Source organism: Odocoileus virginianus, chromosome 27 (genome assembly GCF_023699985.2).
Source record: "Odocoileus virginianus isolate 20LAN1187 ecotype Illinois chromosome 27, Ovbor_1.2, whole genome shotgun sequence".
Taxonomy (NCBI): domain Eukaryota; kingdom Metazoa; phylum Chordata; class Mammalia; order Artiodactyla; family Cervidae; genus Odocoileus; species Odocoileus virginianus.
In genome coordinates this window covers 18,991,345-19,010,442 of record NC_069700.1, presented here as the reverse complement: position 1 = coordinate 19,010,442, position 19,098 = coordinate 18,991,345, and the positions used below count along the sequence as shown (strand labels likewise).

Sequence of the window (19,098 nt, the reverse complement as noted above, 5' to 3'; positions counted from 1 at the left end):
ACTCAGTTTCCTGAGGGGCGGGCCCAGAGCCATGGCCGCCGCCTCCACAGGTCCTTCTTGGCCAGGCCGCCTTTCCTCAGAACCCTCCGTCACAAGCACCTCCCCAGTCCTGAGGCCCAAGGGATCCAAACATTTGTGGGCTCCTCTCTGATCAGATCAGGGTCTTGCCCTGCCACGGCCTCGGGGGAAATGACTGGCTTTCTCAAACCTGAATGTGTAGGCCCAGAATGAAGTCAAAGGCATGTCGAAAGGCAGATGGGATGGGCGTCCAGCAGGTCTGGGCGTCCAGCAGGTCTGGGGTGGGGCCCAAGAATTCCTATTTCTCGCAGGTTCCCAGGTGAACCTCAGGCTCGGTCTAGAGCCCCCATTTAGGAGAAGCACTGCTGCCAGCCTGGGGCAACTGAGCCCAGCCTCAGCCTCTTCACTGTTTCCTGCGTCACCTGCAGATCCATGGCTCAGACCTCCGAGAACTGAGCGGTGCCCACAATGCAGAATTCACCTGCAGCAGAGTGGGCACTGTGGGGCCACAGAGAGGACCCTGACTTGGGGGGGGCAGAGTGCAGGGTCACCAGCTCTCCGTGGGGGCCTCAGCTGCCACACCAGGTCATTACCTGCTGGGGGAGACCTAGGGACCTGTTCCAGAGGGAACGTGTGATCCGAGCCCCTGTGCATGTCCACACTGTCTACCCACTACGTTCCAGCCAGCCAGACACCCATGAGATGTGCCTCTTTCTCCATGTAGACTGCAGCTCACCACCTCCTTCTGAAGCTTTGGCGTCCTCCTGGAGGCCCTCTCTCTGGTGGTCAACAGGGCAGGGGAGGAGAAATTAGAGGTGGTCTACCTCACGCCTGAGCTCATCCGTGGATCCCACATGAGGAACCGGTCCCAGGGCCTCAATGTATGGTTCTTAGCATGTTCCCCAGTCCAGCTGCATGAGCATCACAAGGGAACTCAAGTGACATGCAAATGCCAGGGCCCCAGCTGGACTGTCAGAACCAAAACTCCAGAGAATCTAACACTGTGGTTTATAAAATGTGGTTCCCACCCAACAGCAGCCTCTCCCAGGAGTACCCAGGAATTTGCTAGAAATACAGAATCTCGGGCCCAACCCCAGACCTACCAAATCAGACATTGTTGGGTGTGAAATTCCATGGTGTAAAAGCAGGCTATTTAGGTGATTTTCAATGCAACTGATATTTCACAACCACTGGCTTTAAACAGTGGTTCCCATCCCAGCTGTATGATAGGCTCACTGGAGGAACTTTTAAAAATGACTAATGCCTGGCCTCCTCCAGGCCACTGTGGGGCCTTTCACAACACACTCAAGGCAACTGGAATGTGCAACTAGGAGTGGGAGCCAATGGTTCCTTCCATGCTATCTGATTCCAGTAAGAAACAGTTCGCCTACAGTGTTGTGAGAAAGAGTAACTGAGACACAAGAGAGGCTCAAGATTCTCCCACAGAGCATGACTGGGGGCGGGGGTTGCATCCAGGGAACATCAGCTGATCACCAGGGTCTGAGGACAAACAGTTCAACTTCCATCCAGTCTGACCTCAGAGATAGAAGCTAGCAGTGGTTGTAGCCACTGTACTCACTTTCAACACCCTGCCTCACTCAATCTGACTTTCCTTCTACTAACTTCCTTTCTGTTATTTTTGCTTTGCATTGTCACCTTCTGCACCTGAAAAAAGCACGAGTTATGTGGCCAAAGACAAGCACAGTGATTCAGAGCACATCATTTTATAATGAAAATAATCCAGGAGTAGGGAGCAGAATTTAGCACGTCACCTAAATCCCCCTAGCCCTTGATCATGTCTTACTCTAAAAGGAGGAGGCTGGATTAAATTATTTTCAAAGGTTCTGTTTTAATTTTTTACAGTACTATGTTAAGATTTTTTGAAAACAGGTCACATGTAAGCTATACTCTACTATCTTCGAAAAACCAGACCCACAGAGAATTTATTGGAAGGTGTAGTATCTTTCTGGTCTTTCCCTTTCTAAAGTCATATCAGTTAAGCATACTCCATACAGACCTATTACAAGTCCCAGCAATTATGAAATAAAGCCTGAGTTTAAAGCAGAGACAGACAGACAGAGAGAGAGAGTGTGTGTGGCACTTTTGCTAGGCTGGAAACCTGAGGGGAGACAGAACTCAGTGTTCTTTGCTGCCCCTTCCTTCTATCCTATGAAGGAACTGATAAATTATCTTCTGCGCTGGAGGGTACAGAAAAAGAACTTTTTGGAACTCCACTGGATTAAAGGATGTAGACAAAGAAGCCCAGGTCACAGGTGCGATCCTCTCCCAGGTGGGATACATTCTCCAAGGGCAAAATCTGTTTCTCTTCTATAAAAGTGCACTGTACCCCCACCTCTGCCGCACCTTGAGCCCAGTGGGCTGTTTCCTGAATTGATGTTTCTGATCACAGGAGCAGCAAATAGAGACAGCGTAGAAACTTCAAAGCGAACTCAACAGCACTCCTGGGCATCTGCTCTAAGTACGTGCACTTTTTCCCCTTGACAGTAAGAAGGAGCAAATGTTTTCAAATACACCAGAAGAGAATGTAAAGTCTTTGTTCACAGAAGCCCTCTCTTAAAAACAGAAACTTCAAGGACTTCCCTGGTGGTCTAGTGGTTAAGACTCCTTCCAAAGCTGGGGACGTGGTTCAATCCCTGGTCCAGGAATTAAGATTCCGCATGCTGTGGGGCAACTAAGCCCCCACGTCACAATGAAGAGCTCTTCCAGCCAGAGAACTTTTAAGGAACAATAATAATAAGTTAGTTAGTGCTTGGGCTCAGTAGTGTCCGACTCTTGGCAACCCCAAGGTCTGTAGCCTGCTAGGCGCCCCTGTCCATGGGGTTATCCAGGCAAGAATACTGGAGTGGGTTGCCATTTCCTCCTCCAGGGGATCTTCCCGACCCAGGGATCAAACTTGAGTCTCCTGAATTGGCAGATTCTTTCACTGCACCACCTGGGAAGCCCCCCAAATAAAGGTAGACTTAAAGAAAAAAGAAACTTGTAGTTCTTCATATCACCAATGGCGGTGGGGGTGGGGGTGGGGTTGCGGCGCACTTAAATACCATAAAGCAGGAAACCAATAAAACTTTATTTACAAAAACAGACAGCAGTTCTTTAGGTCTTCATTTCCTCACTCCTCAAATAGGATAAAGACTGTCTCCTGTTCCGCCTGTCATGGAAAGTTAATGAGATGAAGTGTGGAAGGCTTATATCACCCAGCCTGGTAGAAAAGATAACCACAGTAACTGCTGGAAACCATTACTTTATCCTTTTTAACTGCAATGCTCTGTCTCCAGCTCTCTAAATTTTCTCTATCCTTCAAAGGTCTGCTAAAATTCTATTTTCATGACTGCTCCCATGAGCACCCCAGCTCAAGCCTGGTCTCCTGCCTCGGGGCCTACCCTTCCAAGACTTACACCTATCTGCTCATGTGATCTTTAAGCCCTGTGTCACTGGCTCTGTCTTAAGCTCTTGGCGGCACTGGCTGCAGCTCCCTCAGCCACAAAATCCAGCACAGGGGGTACTCATACATAGGAGATGCTGAACAAATATCTGCTCAGCTAACCACAGAGTTCAAGGTGCTGCTTCTTGTTCCTTAAATCTAGACCTGATGCTTTATTTGCAGAAAAAAAAAGTCTTCTGTTTACAAGATGAAAATCAGTCCTCATCAGATGTCCTACTGGGGACATGGAAAGTTTTAATTCTTGAATATCCTTGGCTTCAAAAGAGATAGGATAAAAAAAGGAGCGGTGGGGGGCAGGGGGCAGCATAACTTAACACATGAGGATCGAGCACTGGAGTTTGAGTTGACTTGTCTAAGCATCTCTGCCACCTTTTGTAAAAGTGGCCGGTATCAGGAACCTGGTTTCTCTGTTCCCATCAGAAGAAAACAGTGTGTCTGAGTAACAGCCCAGAGGCTCTCAGAGCCAAGGCCTGGCCTCCCCTCCAGCCTGCGAGGAGTGCTTCGGAGGAGACAATGCTCTCGCCAGGCCTGGCTTCCTCCCAAGAGCAGCTCTGGTCCCTCCCTGAACGTTCAGCACACTGCAGGCTGGGGGAGGACCCAGGGGCCGGGGCCAGCGGTGAGGCACCGGAAGTGAGGGCAGCGGGGCTCAACCTTGACTTCTGAGAATCACTTTGAGAGGGCAGGGCTGTGCTCCAATGGAAAAGCAGGCCACAGCGAGCAGCTGGCCACCACCCTCCCCAGCCCTTGATCCTGCCAGCCACTCCAAGAGCAACCAAGGCAGCTCCAGGTACCCTACACCTGGCTTTTCCCAATTAACCAAGACGCACACAGCACTGCAGAAAAGCATCGCGCCCCTTCTCTGGAGTAAAGCAAACTTCGATCAGGCCAGGAGCATGTGCAGAGCTGTAATTAAAGCCCAGCTAGAAGCTTTCTTCTCTCCTTATGAGGCAAATTCAATAAGCAAAGGTGGTTTCATGCATCTTTTCAAAGAAGAAAACTGAGGGAAACATCACTGCTGGGTCTAGATGATGCAGTTCATGGAGTGAACCATCTCGAGTTGATTTTCTAGGAAAGAGATGACTTTTCTCATCTAATACCACAATTTAACCACAAACGGGGCACATACCCTGTAGTATGATAACCACTTCCATGGCACTTACTGAAATACTACCACAGCATCTCAAGAAAACAAGGTCATCTGAAACACTTTAAGCAGAAAACTGTCATCCTGTGTGGCCCTTATCAGTCACTCACTCCACATCCCAAGATCTCAGAGCAACAAGATGATCCCTTTTTGAAAAGGGGCTAATGGTTTTAGTGATGAGAGATTGATGAGCTGTGTGGTTATATCCATCTAAGCAGAAATGGAATGAAAGGTAATGAGAACAGACACTAACCATGCTGAAATTCAACCATCCCAGGACCCGAGGGACTTTGCTAAAATGAGCAACACCACCGATAATGTGTGAGGCTGATGTCACAGATTTGACTGTCCCTGTGGGCGTGTACAAGTGTGTACTTTTTAGACCTGGAACAAGTTCATGTTTTTACTAAGGAAACAGATGAATAGCGATGTGTGTGGTCACACAGCTTCTCGATGGTGCTGGTGGGATCAGCACCCGAGAAATCCTGACTCTGGGTTCAAATGTAATCTCCAACAGCACTTCCAAGCTCCTCTGACCACCTTTGTCTGTTCTGAGTTCTTAATAAAAACACAACAGAGATATGCTAACCATGAAGAATTTTACGAAAAAGCAGACTTTTCACTGGATCTTTACCTTCAGCAGATGCCTGGTTTAAAATGAACCATAAGACCTAGAGACTGTCATACTGAGTAAAGTCAGTCAGACAGAAGGAGAAATATCATATGACATCCCTTACATGTAGAATCTAAAATGAAATGAAACAAATTAACTTAGAATACAGAAAGAGACTCACAGACTTAAGAGAATGAACTTAGGGTTGCCAGAGGAGGGAAGGATGCGGGGGAAGAGATAGTCAGGGAGTTTGGAATGGACATGTACACACTGCTATATTTAAAATGGATAACCACAAAGACCTCCGGTATAGCACATGGAACTCTGCTCAATGTTATGTGACAGCCTAGATGGAAAGGGAGTTTGGGGAAGAATGGATGCATGTATATGGATGGCTGAGTCCCTTCGCTGTTCATCTGAAACTATCAACACTGTTAATCAACTATACCCCAATACAAAAAGTCTAAAAAAATTAAAAAAATAAAATGAACCATCAGCTACTCCCAAAGGAAAAGTACCCTTTCTCTAGGGTTTAGCTGGTCAATATTGGCAGTGCTATTATGAAACAGGGTCAAGTCAAAGCATGTGGGTGTGAATTTCACATCTCTCCTGTCCAGAGCAGAAGGATGCCCATTAAGATAATTTCATACCCATGACCTCCAAATGTGCTTTTTTCCACTTAGGACCAGGAACACCCCTGGGTTACAGCTGATTGCAATACTCTTGGTTACATCATAAGGACAGGCTCTGTGCACTAGAGGAGGCTTCAGAACAAAGTACGAAGAAACAGCTTGTCCCCAGACAAGCGTGACACAGGTATGTCTGGCACTCATCCTTCAGCCTCGGGCCCTGTTTTATGCTGCAGTTTCTTTCTCTCTCTGTTCAGTCTCCTGAGCAGTGGTTTCTGGTAGGCTGCTTCCACACATCCCACAAAAAACACTCATTATTTTATGGGGCTGCTGGTGGCTGGGAGAGAAAACCCAAGCTGAGATAGTGTTCTGAGAAGGTGATGCACAATAGCCTGAATCTCAGACTTGAATCCCAGGTCCACCCAGGACTTTGCCTCTGCAGGATGGGGTCAGTAACTGTGTGATGAACACTGAGTGAGTGGGAGCAGTACCAGGCACAAGGCAGGTACTGTATATGTCTTTGCTGTGATTCCAGACAAGCGTCTGCTCTTCCTGCCCAAATAGTAGAAGGCTCGTGACCAGGTCTGCTCCTGCTGTATACAGACGCCCCAGCAGAGCATCCTCTGTGTAATTTAAAGAGAGATCTCCAGCTTACCTACTGATTCCTGCTGTGCAAACTGAGTCTGCTTTAGCTGAGCATTTGTAGACTGGTACCTTGTTATACTTTGTTTTTTGGGCTCCAAAATCACTGCAGATGGTGACTGTAACCATGAAATTAAAAGACGCTAACTGCTTGGAAGGAAAGTTATGACCAACCTAGACAGCATATTAAAAAGCAGAGACATTACTTTGCCAACAAAGGTCTGTCTGGTCAAGGCTATGGTTTTTCCAGTGGTCATGTATGGATGTGAGAGTTGGACTGTGAACAAAGCTGAGTAAACTGAAAAATTGATGCTTTTGAACTGTGGTGTTGGAGAAGACCCTTGGATGGCAAGGAGATCCAACCAGTCCATCCTAAAGGAGATAAGTCCTGGGTGTTCACTGGAAGGACTGATGCTGAAGCTGACACTCAATACTTTGGCCACCTCATGCGAAGAGTCGACTCATTGGAAAAGACCCTGATGCTGGGAGGGACTGGGGGCAGGAGAAGGGGACGACAGAGGATGGGATGGCTGGATAGCATCACCGACTCGATGGATATGAGTTTGAGCAGACTCTGGGAGGTGGTGATGGACAGGGAGGCCTGGCATGCTGCAATTCATGGGGTCGCCAAGAGTCAGACATGACTGAGCGACTGAACTGAACTGAACTGAACCTTGTTATACCGGGTTTCCCTGGTGCGTCAGCAGTAAAGAATCTGCCTGCAATGCAGGAGATGTGGGTTTGATCCCGGGGTCAGGAAGATCCCTTGGAGGAGGAAATGGCAACCCTAGAGAAGGAAATGACAACCCACTTCAGGATTCATGGAAATCCCATGGACAGAGGAGCCTGCCGGGCTACAGTCCATGGGGTCGCAGAGAGTTGGAAATGACTGGGTGCCTGAACAGCCTACCACCATCTTGTTAACATCAGCTGCAAGGCCGGGTTACCAAGGTCTGCAGGTCAGTTAAGAAGAGTCTAGCCTGGCTCTGGACCAACGCCAAAGCTTCGTTTCTGCTGAAAGGCCTTCCCTCCCTGTCCCTTGGGTGTGCGGCTCAGGCAGAGGCTGTCTGGGCTGCATCCTTCTCTCTGAGAGCCCACTGCAGGCGTTCTCTAGGGCAGTGCCAGGTGAATGGATGGGCAAGTAACTGAGGCGATGCTTCCCCCAGAGAGAGGTTTCTTTCTGAGCAAGGAATTTCAACTGTCAGGGAACGGTGTGTGAGAAGTGTTTGAGGCAACAGTCAGGCCTTTCTTGTAAGTACTTACATCACCAACATCTCAGCCTCTCTATACCTCTGTTCAACAGGCAAAAGCAGAAGAGTACTAAATGTATTTTTCAAAATATTTTTGTAAACAAAATCATTTTAAAATAAAATGCAATAATTACTTGCCCAGGTCTTTTAAGTGTTTTTCCAAATCCGGTTTTTCCCACAATAACCTATCTATTTTAGGAAAGCCTGAAGGGAAAGAAAAACAAGGTTGTTTAGAATATAATGTTTCCAGAGCAACTGCTCCGCAGCTCTACTAAGGACCTTCAAAGCCAGAGGCGGGGAGGCAGGGCTGCCAGGTGCCTGGGGAGACGTGTCGACAGCACTGCCTCCACAATTAGAGAGAGGCTGGAAAATAAAACACCTGTCCCATCAAATGCTCAATGTCTTTCATCTTCCCTGTGAAGAAGTCCCGGACGTTTTGATGAAAAGATTCAAATTAAAAAATGACTTCTGTTCTCGCAGTGCAGCCAACTGGACTAAAGCACAACCATCACCCTCACTGTTAGCACAACGCACCAATGCTATGGGGACCAGCAGGAGAGCTCCGGCACCACTGAGGCCCAACTGTAAGGCGAGTCTAGTGTCAGCTGCTCAGTTGTGTCTGAATTTTTGCGACCCCATAGACTGCAGCCCGCCAGGCTCCTCTGTCCATGGAATTCTCCAGTCAAGAATACTGGAGTGAGTAGCCATTCCCTTCTCCAGGGCATCTTTGCAACTCAAGGATGGAACCTGCGTCTCCCACATTGCAGGCAGGTTCTTTACCGTCTCAGCCACCAGGGAAGCCCTGATATAAAGGTGCTGCTTCCCCGAGAAAGAACTCCGAAAAGAGGAAGTGAGCTTATATTCAAGTCCCTTTAAAAAAATCTCTCTTCTCTCGGGCAGATACATTTACCCGAGATGACCCCACCGATATCAGCTTCAGATGCTCACACAGGACACCCAATAAACCGTTCAGTTTTTGTTTTTAAAAAGAAGGTCAACATAGATATAATAATTGTCCCAGAGGCATGACCTCACAGATACATCTGAAAGAACACTTTTTAAAGACTATTTTTAAAAGCAATACCAGCAAATGGTTAAGTTTGAGACCCTGTCACCTCCAACCATGGATTGAAAAAAAAAAGTTTCCAGGTTATGGGGTGGAAAAAAGAACAAGCAGTGAATTTTTAGATATAAGATGCACAGTAACTGAAGCTAGAAATGGATGAAATAGTAGATTAGACATGGCTGAGAGTACAAGTGAATTAGAGGAATGCGGAAGAGAAAGAAGATGCAAAAAACTTGAGAGAGAGTACACAGGTGTGACAATGTCCAGCACACGTCTAACAGGAGCTCCAGACAGAGCTGATGGAGGAGGAGAAGGAAGTATGGAGAAGACAATGCCTGAGGACTTCCCAAAATTAAGAAATATATGAATTCTTGGCTTGGATGCATACAATCCTGAGACAAATTAAGAGTGAACTACTATTTAGATAACATTTTGTTTTTATTCTTAAACACAAGTTTAGAAATATCTTGAAAGAAAATGTTACCTACAAAACAAACAAAAATGGGACTGTGGCAGACGTCTCTGTATTTGCAATGTGCTGGGGGAAAATAACTGCTAATTTAGAATTCTATGCCCTGCTAAAATATGTTCAAGCATACATACACATACATGATACTCAGGGACTAAGAGTTTACCTTTCACAGAAAAGGAACTACTTCAGAAGAAAACTGAAGCTCAAAGCAAAGAATGGGTTTCACAGATGAACAGTGTACCAAAAAAAAAAAAAAAAAAAGCATTGAGCACAGACTGTAATGACGACAGTTTAGGGTCTCAGAAAGAGGCAGAATGAAACCCTGACAACAATATCATGGATGATGTGGGCTCAAAGCCCACATCATCTATGATCCTTGCATTGTTCAGGAGTAGAAATAGCAATTCACTTGAGAATTTATGAAGTCAAAGGTGCATGTTGAAAACTTACAAGTAACTTACCAAATAATATAATAAGTAACTTTTAAATCAGCAAAATGAAAAAAAAAGTTCAACAGAAAACAGGAAAGAAAGCAAAAGAGCAAAGAAAACTTACACACAATAGGTGACAGAAATCATTCTAAAATAATAATGAGCATACTAAGTGAAAATGGATTAAAAGTTCCCCACTAAAAGTGTTGAGATTCAATCATTAACTCCTAACTGTATGCCTGGCGAAAATCACTCACTCACTCATATCGGCAGAGGGGACACATTAAAGAACATTCAATGCAGCACTGTTTTTTGTTTTGGGGGGCGGTTTCTGATCAGAGAGAAAAAAAGTACTTTTTAATTCCTTCTAAACTGCAAAAGCCCTTTACCTCAAATGCCAACACATACATTTATTTCTAGCTATGAAAGCACAGGAGAACCGCAGCCTAGGAGGATAAATAGAAAATAACAAAACTCTGCTTATGTACTGTATCAAAAAACTACAAAATGCAAAATAAGAATGAAGTTTCTGTGAAGGAGAAATATAGTGTTGGGAGACAATTCTTCAAGGATCTCAACTCAACATTGTTAAACTGGAAACAACCAACATGTCCGCCCAAAGAAAAATGGATCAAATGACTTAATAAATTCTAACAGTTAAGTAATAAAGAGGAGTTAAAACTAATGAATGAAATCCCTAAGAGTCAACATATCTTCTCAAAACATAATGCTGACTGAAAAAAGCTACTTGAAAAAGAGTATATATAAAAGCCATACACCACTCATGTAAGTTTAAAAAAAAAACTGTCTCCAAATATTCTATAAGTTGTCACATATATACATACATATGTGGAAAATGTACAGAAACGTAACCAGGAAAGAAACATGCACTTAGGAAGAAAGTTACATCTGTAAGGGGATACACTTCTGATACCTTTTTGTTATGTTTTCTTTTTAAACAAAAAACTCAAACCCATAATGTCAATATTTGTTAGGTACCTAGATAAATATTTCTGTGATTTTATTTTTCATATTTTGAAGTAGTTTCAAACTTACAATTCTAAGTAAAGATTGAAAAAGGAAAGAAAAAAAATAAGTTGTGAATCTATGCCAATTCAGATCACCGATCCAGTTAGCCGATCAATCATTTTCTAAAATTACATTTTAAATGTTCTGAATCGTTGATTCATGTCACTGAATTTTCTCATACTACTTCACCAACACACAGTTCTCACTGCAATGGAATAAACACTCAAAAAACAATCGTGTTTTTAGTCTGTGATTTATCTGTTATAGTATTAATAAAACATGGTTCCAACATTTGCTTTTTTCTGTCTCAGTGCTGGAGCCAGGCTAACAACGGGACACAAAAGACGCGGAAGGAACACTGTAACCACAGCAGTGAGGTGCATGTGAAGGACACAGGCTGGAGGGCACATCCCCGGGACATCGTGATGGGGGAGAAGGCGTCGGGCTCCTTGGGACCACAGAGGAGGCAGGAGAGTCTGGGATCGCTGCTTCAGAGCCGAGCCCTCAAGAGGACACGGGGGAACTGACCTTGAGACAGGTCCTCAGAAGTGAGACAGGGACTGTCAAACTGAGGCGGGCTTGGGTCTGAAGAAACTGGGAGTTTCTAGGGAGCAGAGACCCAAAGAAAGGAAGAACCTGGTCTTGGGGGTTTGAGTGGACAGGATACAGGAAGGCAGCCAGCAGTTCTCTTCATTCAAGTTCAAGGTCTATGCGCTGACTCTGCTTCCCACTGCTAGTGCCGAGTCCCACGATTCCTGCACGGGACGGTCCCCTCGGGACTGTGACAAACCAAGCAATTAGATCCTTCCGGCTTTGGTGACAAGAGCCCAGAGCCCAGGAGAGCACGGCAGACACACCAGAAAAGTCCCAGGTCAGGGCAGATCAGCCACCTGAGGGTTTGAGATGTTAACTAAGGAGTTATTCTGCTGGCTGAGAACAACAGGGGAAACCCGGGTCCAGTGCAGCCCTGAATAACGAGGGAAAAGTCACAGTCTGGCATTGGTGGGTGGGGATTCTCTGATCTTGTGGATGAGGGAGGGGAAAGACATAAGGATGATCAGAAAACACAGTGGGGCTTCCATTCAGATGAAACATGCCCTGCCCCTCGGGGGTAGGGTGGGTAGAAAGGCTTGCAAGATCTTTATGTCTGCTAGGAGCACACAATTTTACAAAACTGAGTAAGTAATGCAAAATTAGTTGTTTCTCTTTTGTAACTTGACACTTTATTTTCAAGCCTTTACCACTGACTGTGATCTCAGACACCACCTAATCCCAATCTAAAACATACCGTTGTTCAAACATACAATACTTCTAATTCAGAGATCTGTGACCGTTTTCCCGGAAATGAACATCAAGTTCATGAGGTAATTAGAAGTAAAGCCATAGGTATACCTATGGTTGATTAATGTTGATGCTTGGCAGAAACAAACACAATTATCCTTCATTTAAAAATAAATAAATTTAATTATTTAAAAAAAGGTAAGCCATGTCTCTCCTTTTGATTTGCTTTCTACCAAATGCATAAACTATACCTTAAACTGCATTTCACAGTTTTAAGATAGTCATTTGGTTATTTTCCTTCTTCGGGTCATTTTAAAGCTTCAGGGACTCCCCTTTCATTTTCTTTTTATCTCCCTCTTTCAAATAAGATTTCTCTTGTCTACAGTTAACTTTATTTATATTAACTCAGAACTTTGCCAAGCAGGTATGAATTCATACCACAGGATTAAACAAACAAAAATATCAATGGTTACATATTTATTTTTAAAATTCTTTACAGACCCAAATACACAGATAAGCAGGAGAGTAAATAAAGACTAATGGTCATGACCACACCAATGGTGTGACCACAGGCAACGGCTCCAACTCTTGGCACATTACCCTGAAGTGAGGGGCCAGCTGGGATCCCTTTTATTTGTTCGGTTATAAAACTCCATAATTGTCCTATGTCTTAGTATTCACTGGACTAAGTGCTAAGAAAAGAAAAAAGGGAAAAACCAGTAGCTATGATCAAATTTAAAAGTTGACAGAAGATATGTTATCAGGATATTCCTGAAGGGTTTATGTAAGTACAGGAAAAAAACAAGTCAGACAAAATCCAAAGTAAATATCATCTAATGTGGATACTAGGGTTAATTTTCAACTCGAGAATATCTGCTCTGGCTCTATTTTTATAAACTTGATTTAAGGATTATTGTCCCCTTATTCATCACCTCTCTATGTATTCTAAGTTGTGAGCTAAACGTATTTAACCTTCTTTGTATATTTCCTACATCTCCATATTCAGGGCTTAGATATTGCTCAATGTTTTCTAATGTTCCCACCAAGCTGTCTCGGAGGAAAAATTGGTCCTTCCTATTACAACACTCTTATTAACAGATCCCCCAAATTCAGTCACATGCACTTGGCATGTGACCCAGCACTTTTCTCCCCTCTTTACCAGCCAATTAGCTGTTTGAGAGGTTAAATTATGAAGTTGTGATTATATCTCTAGGGTTTGAGAAGTATATAAGGCAGATAACTTAAGTTCTATAAGATTTAGCAGTCTTAAATACTTTTTCTCTAGAATATTGCTATGTGTAATAATTAACTCTATAAGAGCCTTCATAAGGAAATGGCTCTCTTATCTAACAAGTGTGGGAAAGTATGCGGTTCACTCTGAGACACCTGACTGCTCACTGCGGCTTTGCTCCTGGAACACAGAGATGAGCACAGGGCTGGGCCCAGGCCTGTCACTGCCCCTGCCTCCAGGCCCGCAATCTCCATCTCGGAGGCTAATTAAACTGCTTTCGCTCTAGAACAGGACAGAAAAGAAGCAAAAAAAGGGAGTTGTAAGCATTTCACAGACTGTTGGCATAAAAGCAATGAGAATAGCATCTACAAATTCTTAATCATAAAACCTTTACCTTGCCTTAAGAAATTCACATGGTGGAACCTGACCCAGGCCTCCCTCTGTGGCAGCGTCTCTGACCATCAGACACTTTGCTTCCCCCCAGCTCCTGCATCACAGACCCCCCGCCCATCCCCACACAGTCAGGCAGATCCCCCCATCACAGCTTGAGGCAAGTGGGGAAATCACTGTAAGATTCATATTAATTTCTCTCCTTTTCCTCTCCTTTCCTCTCCTTGGAGAATTAAAGTCACAATGAAAGGTTAAAAATCTAAACAGGAGTAGTTGAAAGTGTTTGTTTTATGTATGGCATCATTCTCCGACCCAGAGATTTAGGAGTCGTTTTGTGCTGTAAACCTGAACAGTGCAGTTCTGCTCCTAAAATGCATATATATCGTGCTTATCCTAGAGAGAGCTTTCCTCTCCTACTTTAAAGCCTGACTGTGCTGTCAAAACAGCAGGCTTAAGTGCTGATTCTAATGTTAATCTTTCACTCTTACTTAAGCCTTTGAGATCATCAAATTTGGTTTTCAACATCTTTGTTTTATAGAAGAAACAATCTGGCCTGAACTTACACAGACCATTCAAACACTAAACACCAATCTCACTATCTACTCTTCTCAGCTCTTTATAAAAATACCTTGTCCAATCTCCAAGCTGTTTACAGTGATCAGATCAAGATGGAGAGAGGCGGGCTGACCACAATTACACCAGACGCAGACTCTGCCCACTTCCTCCCCCCATTGCCTCCCAATAAGAATCAGGCATTTACTAAACGCTTCATAATAAAATGCTCCCAGATCTGTTTTTGTGTGTTCTCTTCAATTTCTACTCTGTATTTTGCTTGCATGAGAGCGTTTCTGAAAATGTTTAATTCTGAGTATAACACAAAACATACATAACAAAAGAATCAGTAGCAAAGGCTTCTATTTTAGATATTTCAGAAGGCACATCTGTACAAATAACTCTAGTGTTTTGAAAAACTGATTTTAAGAACATACTCAAAACGCATTCCTGTACCTGTCCTCCCCTCCCCCACCCCACCGCTGGCCTTCTCCAGTTAGGACTGAGATTCAGGCAGTGACACAACTACTCTGAAGCAAGAGGAAGCCGTGCCGGCCTCTGCCTTACCTCACAGAACATATAGAGAGACAGCAGAGTGAGTCCGAGGTTGTACACCACTAAAATCCCCCGGCAGGAGAACGGTTGCCTTGTCTTCATATATTTTGGTCCCAGCCACACGATTAGCAAGTACAGAATGGAGCAGACCAAGGTGGGGACATAATTGTCCAGAAGAAACCATCCTTTTACTCGAGTATCTGGAAAGTTGTAAAAGAAAAAACATTCAGTGATAATAAGGTAGATATAAAAATAATAAACAATGTGCTTTGAACATGAAAAAATTTTCTCTAATCGCAATGTTCCCAAGCCAAAAACGCAACTCGAAGAGGAACTGAGTCTTCAGTATGTAAGCTCAAGGTGAGGCTCTCATTCATGTTCTAAATAATAATGTGCATATTATCAGGGGCTTTGCTAAATGACTCTTATAAAATCTGTTCTTAGTGGACTCTGGGAGAAGGCGAGGGTGGGATGTTTCAAGAGAACAGCATTGAAACATATATATTATCTAGGGTGAAACAGATCACCAGCCCAGGTTGGATGCATGAGACAAGTGCTCGGGCCTGGTGCACTGGGAAGACCCAGAGGGATCGGGTGGAGAGGGAGGTGGGAGGGGGGACTGGGATGGGGAATACATGTAAATCCATGGCTAATTCATTTCAATGTATGACCAAAAACTACTGTAATGATGTAAAGTAATTAGCCTCCAACTAATAAAAATAAATGGAAAAAAAAAAAAGAAAAGGTAAAAAAAAAATAAATAAAATAAAATAAAATATGCAAGTAAAAAAAAAAATCTTGAAGAAAACAAGGAGAAACTCAATTTTTCACTAACTGGATTGATTCAACAGGCTTGCTCAATTACGCATGGGTCAAGGAAACCCTAGAAATGGCAATCTTTGAGGTCCGAAGCTCTCCATGTCAGCCCACTGTCAGCCAGTCTGCCTGGCATGTGCGGACTCAGAAAACGTGCCGCTCGGCCAGCTCAGAGATAGTCCCTGATTCAACAGCCCTCGTTTGCGGAGTGCCATGATCAACAGCAGCAGGGGCGATAACTTTTTAGAAAGTGAGTGAAGCAGCAACCACCAGATAAGAGAAGAGCAGAAGTGTGAGAGAGAAGACCCACATTATTGACTCAAGGACATTACTGATGCAGAGGGACCTCCTACCTCCCTTTCTTTCCCCTCCCCTCGGCAGGAAGGAGGAGGAAAAGGACAGTGGACCAGCCCCTTCTTTGACCTCCTGGCTCCGTCATCTTGCTGCTCTCTCTCCAGGGCTCTTTCCCTTGACCTTGCAGGACAAGCACAGCCTAAGTAGAACATACGTCCACTTGGGGAACCACTGTCAGTCTCCTTTCTTGCAGACACCCTAAGTTCTCCCAGTGTCTCTTTTTCTTGGCTTCAGAGGGAGGCTCCCTCCACCCTCTCTCTCTCCACTGATGCTAGGGTGATGATGATGGTGGTTTCACTGATAAATGCTTCTCAGAAGCCCTGTAGGGAAGTGGCTGCCCCAGCAAACTCATCAGTAACAAGAGGATTCTTAACACCTTTTGTTCTCAGCTCTGGGCCTTAAGCTATCAATTCTGAGAACACAAGTTCCTACTTAGCAATTAACATCAGACCCTTGTGTATGTTTATGTGTACATAACACAAACACAATGAATGCACCTATGAAAACCCCCCATTTCCTTTTATTTAAAGCTATTTTGCATCTTGCAAATTTAATTTTAATTAAATTTAATTTTCTAATAGGTCTTCATTTTCCTGCGTCACCAAGTATCCAAGTACTTCCTGGGTGGCTGGTCCCAACCCCAGGTGATAAATCCTTAGGGAGCTAGTCAATCATGAAGCCCTAACTCACCCCTTGGGGGACTGGTTCAGATAACAGCATGTGGAGCACTGTGGCCACTGAGCTTGAAGTGCTCTGGGGAAGTCTTCTGGTTCTTAAAACCATGCAAAGGATCAGACTTTTTCCTCCTCCTCTGGAGGTGCAGCCTGGAGCTTCAGCAGTCAATCTGCAACCACAAGAGATTGGGGGACCTGACCTGAGCACAGAGCTCCTGACACTTTGAGGATGTAAGGCAGGAAATGACAAGAACAGGGTCCTTGGGTAACATCATAGAGCCCCTAAAATAACTCAGATGGCATAATGTTGCTATTGCTGTTGTTTGGTCGCCAAGTTGTGTCTGACTCTCTGCGACCCCATGGGCTGCCGTGTGCCAGGCTTCCCTGTCCTTGTAACAGCTCAAACTCATGTCCACTGAGTCCGTGATGTCATCCAACCATCTCATCTTGTCATCCCCTTCTCCTCCTGCCCTTAATAATTCCCAGCATCAGGGTCTTTTCCAATGAGCTGGCTTTTTGTATCAGGTGGTCAAAGTGTTGGAGCTTCAGCTTCAGTCCTTCCAATGTAAGCTAATAATTTTTATTACTGTTTCAGCCATTTAAAATTGGAATTTTGATCCCACAACACTGAAAGAAGGCATCATCCCACCATGAGCACAGACAGATGGATCTGGCTTGTTCTTTTCCAGGGGCCACACATTAACTGAGCTTATTCCCTATGGAACAAGTTTTGACAAGCAATGCCGCTAAGCAGCCTCTTTATACATATCTCTGCTGAGTCAAACAGCATGTGCATTTTAATTTTAACAGAAAACAAAACTGCCCTCCAGAGAGGTTACCCTGTTAAGACTTTCTCCACTTCCTATTATCACAGATGGCAAAAGCCTTATTGCATCTCTGCCTTACTAACAGATGAAGTTCCTTTTATTGTTTTCTTTGTATTTTAAAAACCATGAGTAAAATGGAGACTCTATCTGTTTAAAAGCCTCTGGGAGTTTTTCTATGAATTTTTCTGTGAACCTCCCAAGTTCCCTCTTTCAGGTGAGACTTAAGAGATGACATTAGAAGAAGGTATAATATTTGGAGCTGACTTACTTGTTCTAAAGGACAATGAAAGATGAGGAGGGTAAGAAGTGAGCTCAGGCACATATACTTATCCAGTGATGTGACACATCACAAAAAGACGTTAGAAAGCCCTTAGAACTGTAAAACAGGAAGGGTTTTAAACCCCTATTGCAGCAGTGCATTTTGAAAATCGGATTCAGCTGGAGACTCACAAGAACTGAGCAACCTGTGCCACCAACAGTGGTGAAATCTGTGGCATGCTCAGGCTGTAAGCTTGCAACATAATCCGACCTCCACTGAAGTCAGCAGAGGGTCCCAGCATCTGTGTCTCTGCCCCAGCTGTCAGAGGACCTTGCACCTGTTCACGACCTCAGGACTCCAAGCCCCTGGTATCTAATCACTGGAAAATGCGCGTGGTTTCTAGACTGTCTTCATGCAATATTCACAAGTTGCCTATAACAAGGAATGGGAGGAAGGATGGGAGAGCAAGACTCAAAACCACCTTACCTCGGGGGCCGAGCCATGCCCGGAAATAGGTGCTAAGCGATGCATCGAAGTGCTCCATTTTAAAACCTATTAAGAAAACGAGACATTGATTAATCTCTACTCAAAATGCTTTCTGTTTTTTTTTTTTTTTTTCCATAAAACATGAACAAATCCTTTTCAGAGAAGACACTCTGGACAAGGTTAAGTTCCTCATGTTCAAACAACTTCTTTTTAAACTCACAAAGTGCTAAGTTCTCATTTGAAAAGCAAAACAAAGACACAATCCCATGAATTCACTTTATAAATAAGCGAAGCGCCAGTTTTCTGTGCTTCTTTTTTCTCAGCTCCATAAAAATTCTCTCTGTGAAGCTGAAATCTCAGACGGGAGAAGGACAGAACCGGATAGAAAGCGGGCAGAAGGGGGAAAGTCCATCAGGGCAAACAAGACTACCATGGAGAGAAAATTGTTCCTCTGCTGGGTGTTTTTATTAATTACTGTCCTAACATACTTCATGTCCACAGCAAAAAATGCAAACATTTAAAATGAAAAGAGGCAGTAAGAAAAATCTCATCATTCTGGTCCAACACAATCCCTCAGACCCACTGTTAGAAGGAGCTTCCTGGTACCATTTCTTAGGTATACTTCTGGAGGTTTCTCTCCTCTATGCACAAAAGATGACACAGGCTGAATCAGAGCTTCTGTAATTGTTGGTCGCAACCCACTAAAATTGATACATGATCAAGTCAACTTTGCATTAAAAATAACAAACTAATCATAATAATCAGAGTGCTCTCTCCTTAGGGAGAATGAATAAATACTGCCATGAATCTTCAGTGTTACTGTACCTTTATTTATGGGTATGATGTAAACTACATTCTTACTGAAATAAGCACAAAAAGAAAAACGTTGGAAAAATGCGTACACTGAGTACTGCAT

At 44.0% G+C, this 19,098-nt stretch overlaps 1 protein-coding gene across 3 annotated transcripts in view; it reads right to left on the bottom strand.

Moving 5' to 3' along the window:
- ELOVL5 (ELOVL fatty acid elongase 5) overlaps positions 1-19,098 on the bottom strand; it is a 66,236-nt gene that overhangs the window by 8,859 nt on the left and 38,279 nt on the right. For 2 of the 3 annotated variants that reach the window (XM_020902627.2, XM_020902633.2), the window contains exons 2-3: positions 18,183-18,248; positions 14,779-14,966 (exon numbers count right to left, since the gene is read on the bottom strand). In XM_020902627.2, the coding sequence (XP_020758286.2) occupies positions 14,779-14,966; positions 18,183-18,240 (246 nt within the window). In that variant the 5' untranslated portion in view covers positions 18,241-18,248. Of the gene's footprint in view, positions 1-13,424; positions 13,552-14,778; positions 14,967-18,182; positions 18,249-19,098 lie in introns of those variants that run through there. The other variant, XM_020902673.2, reaches the window with a different exon arrangement.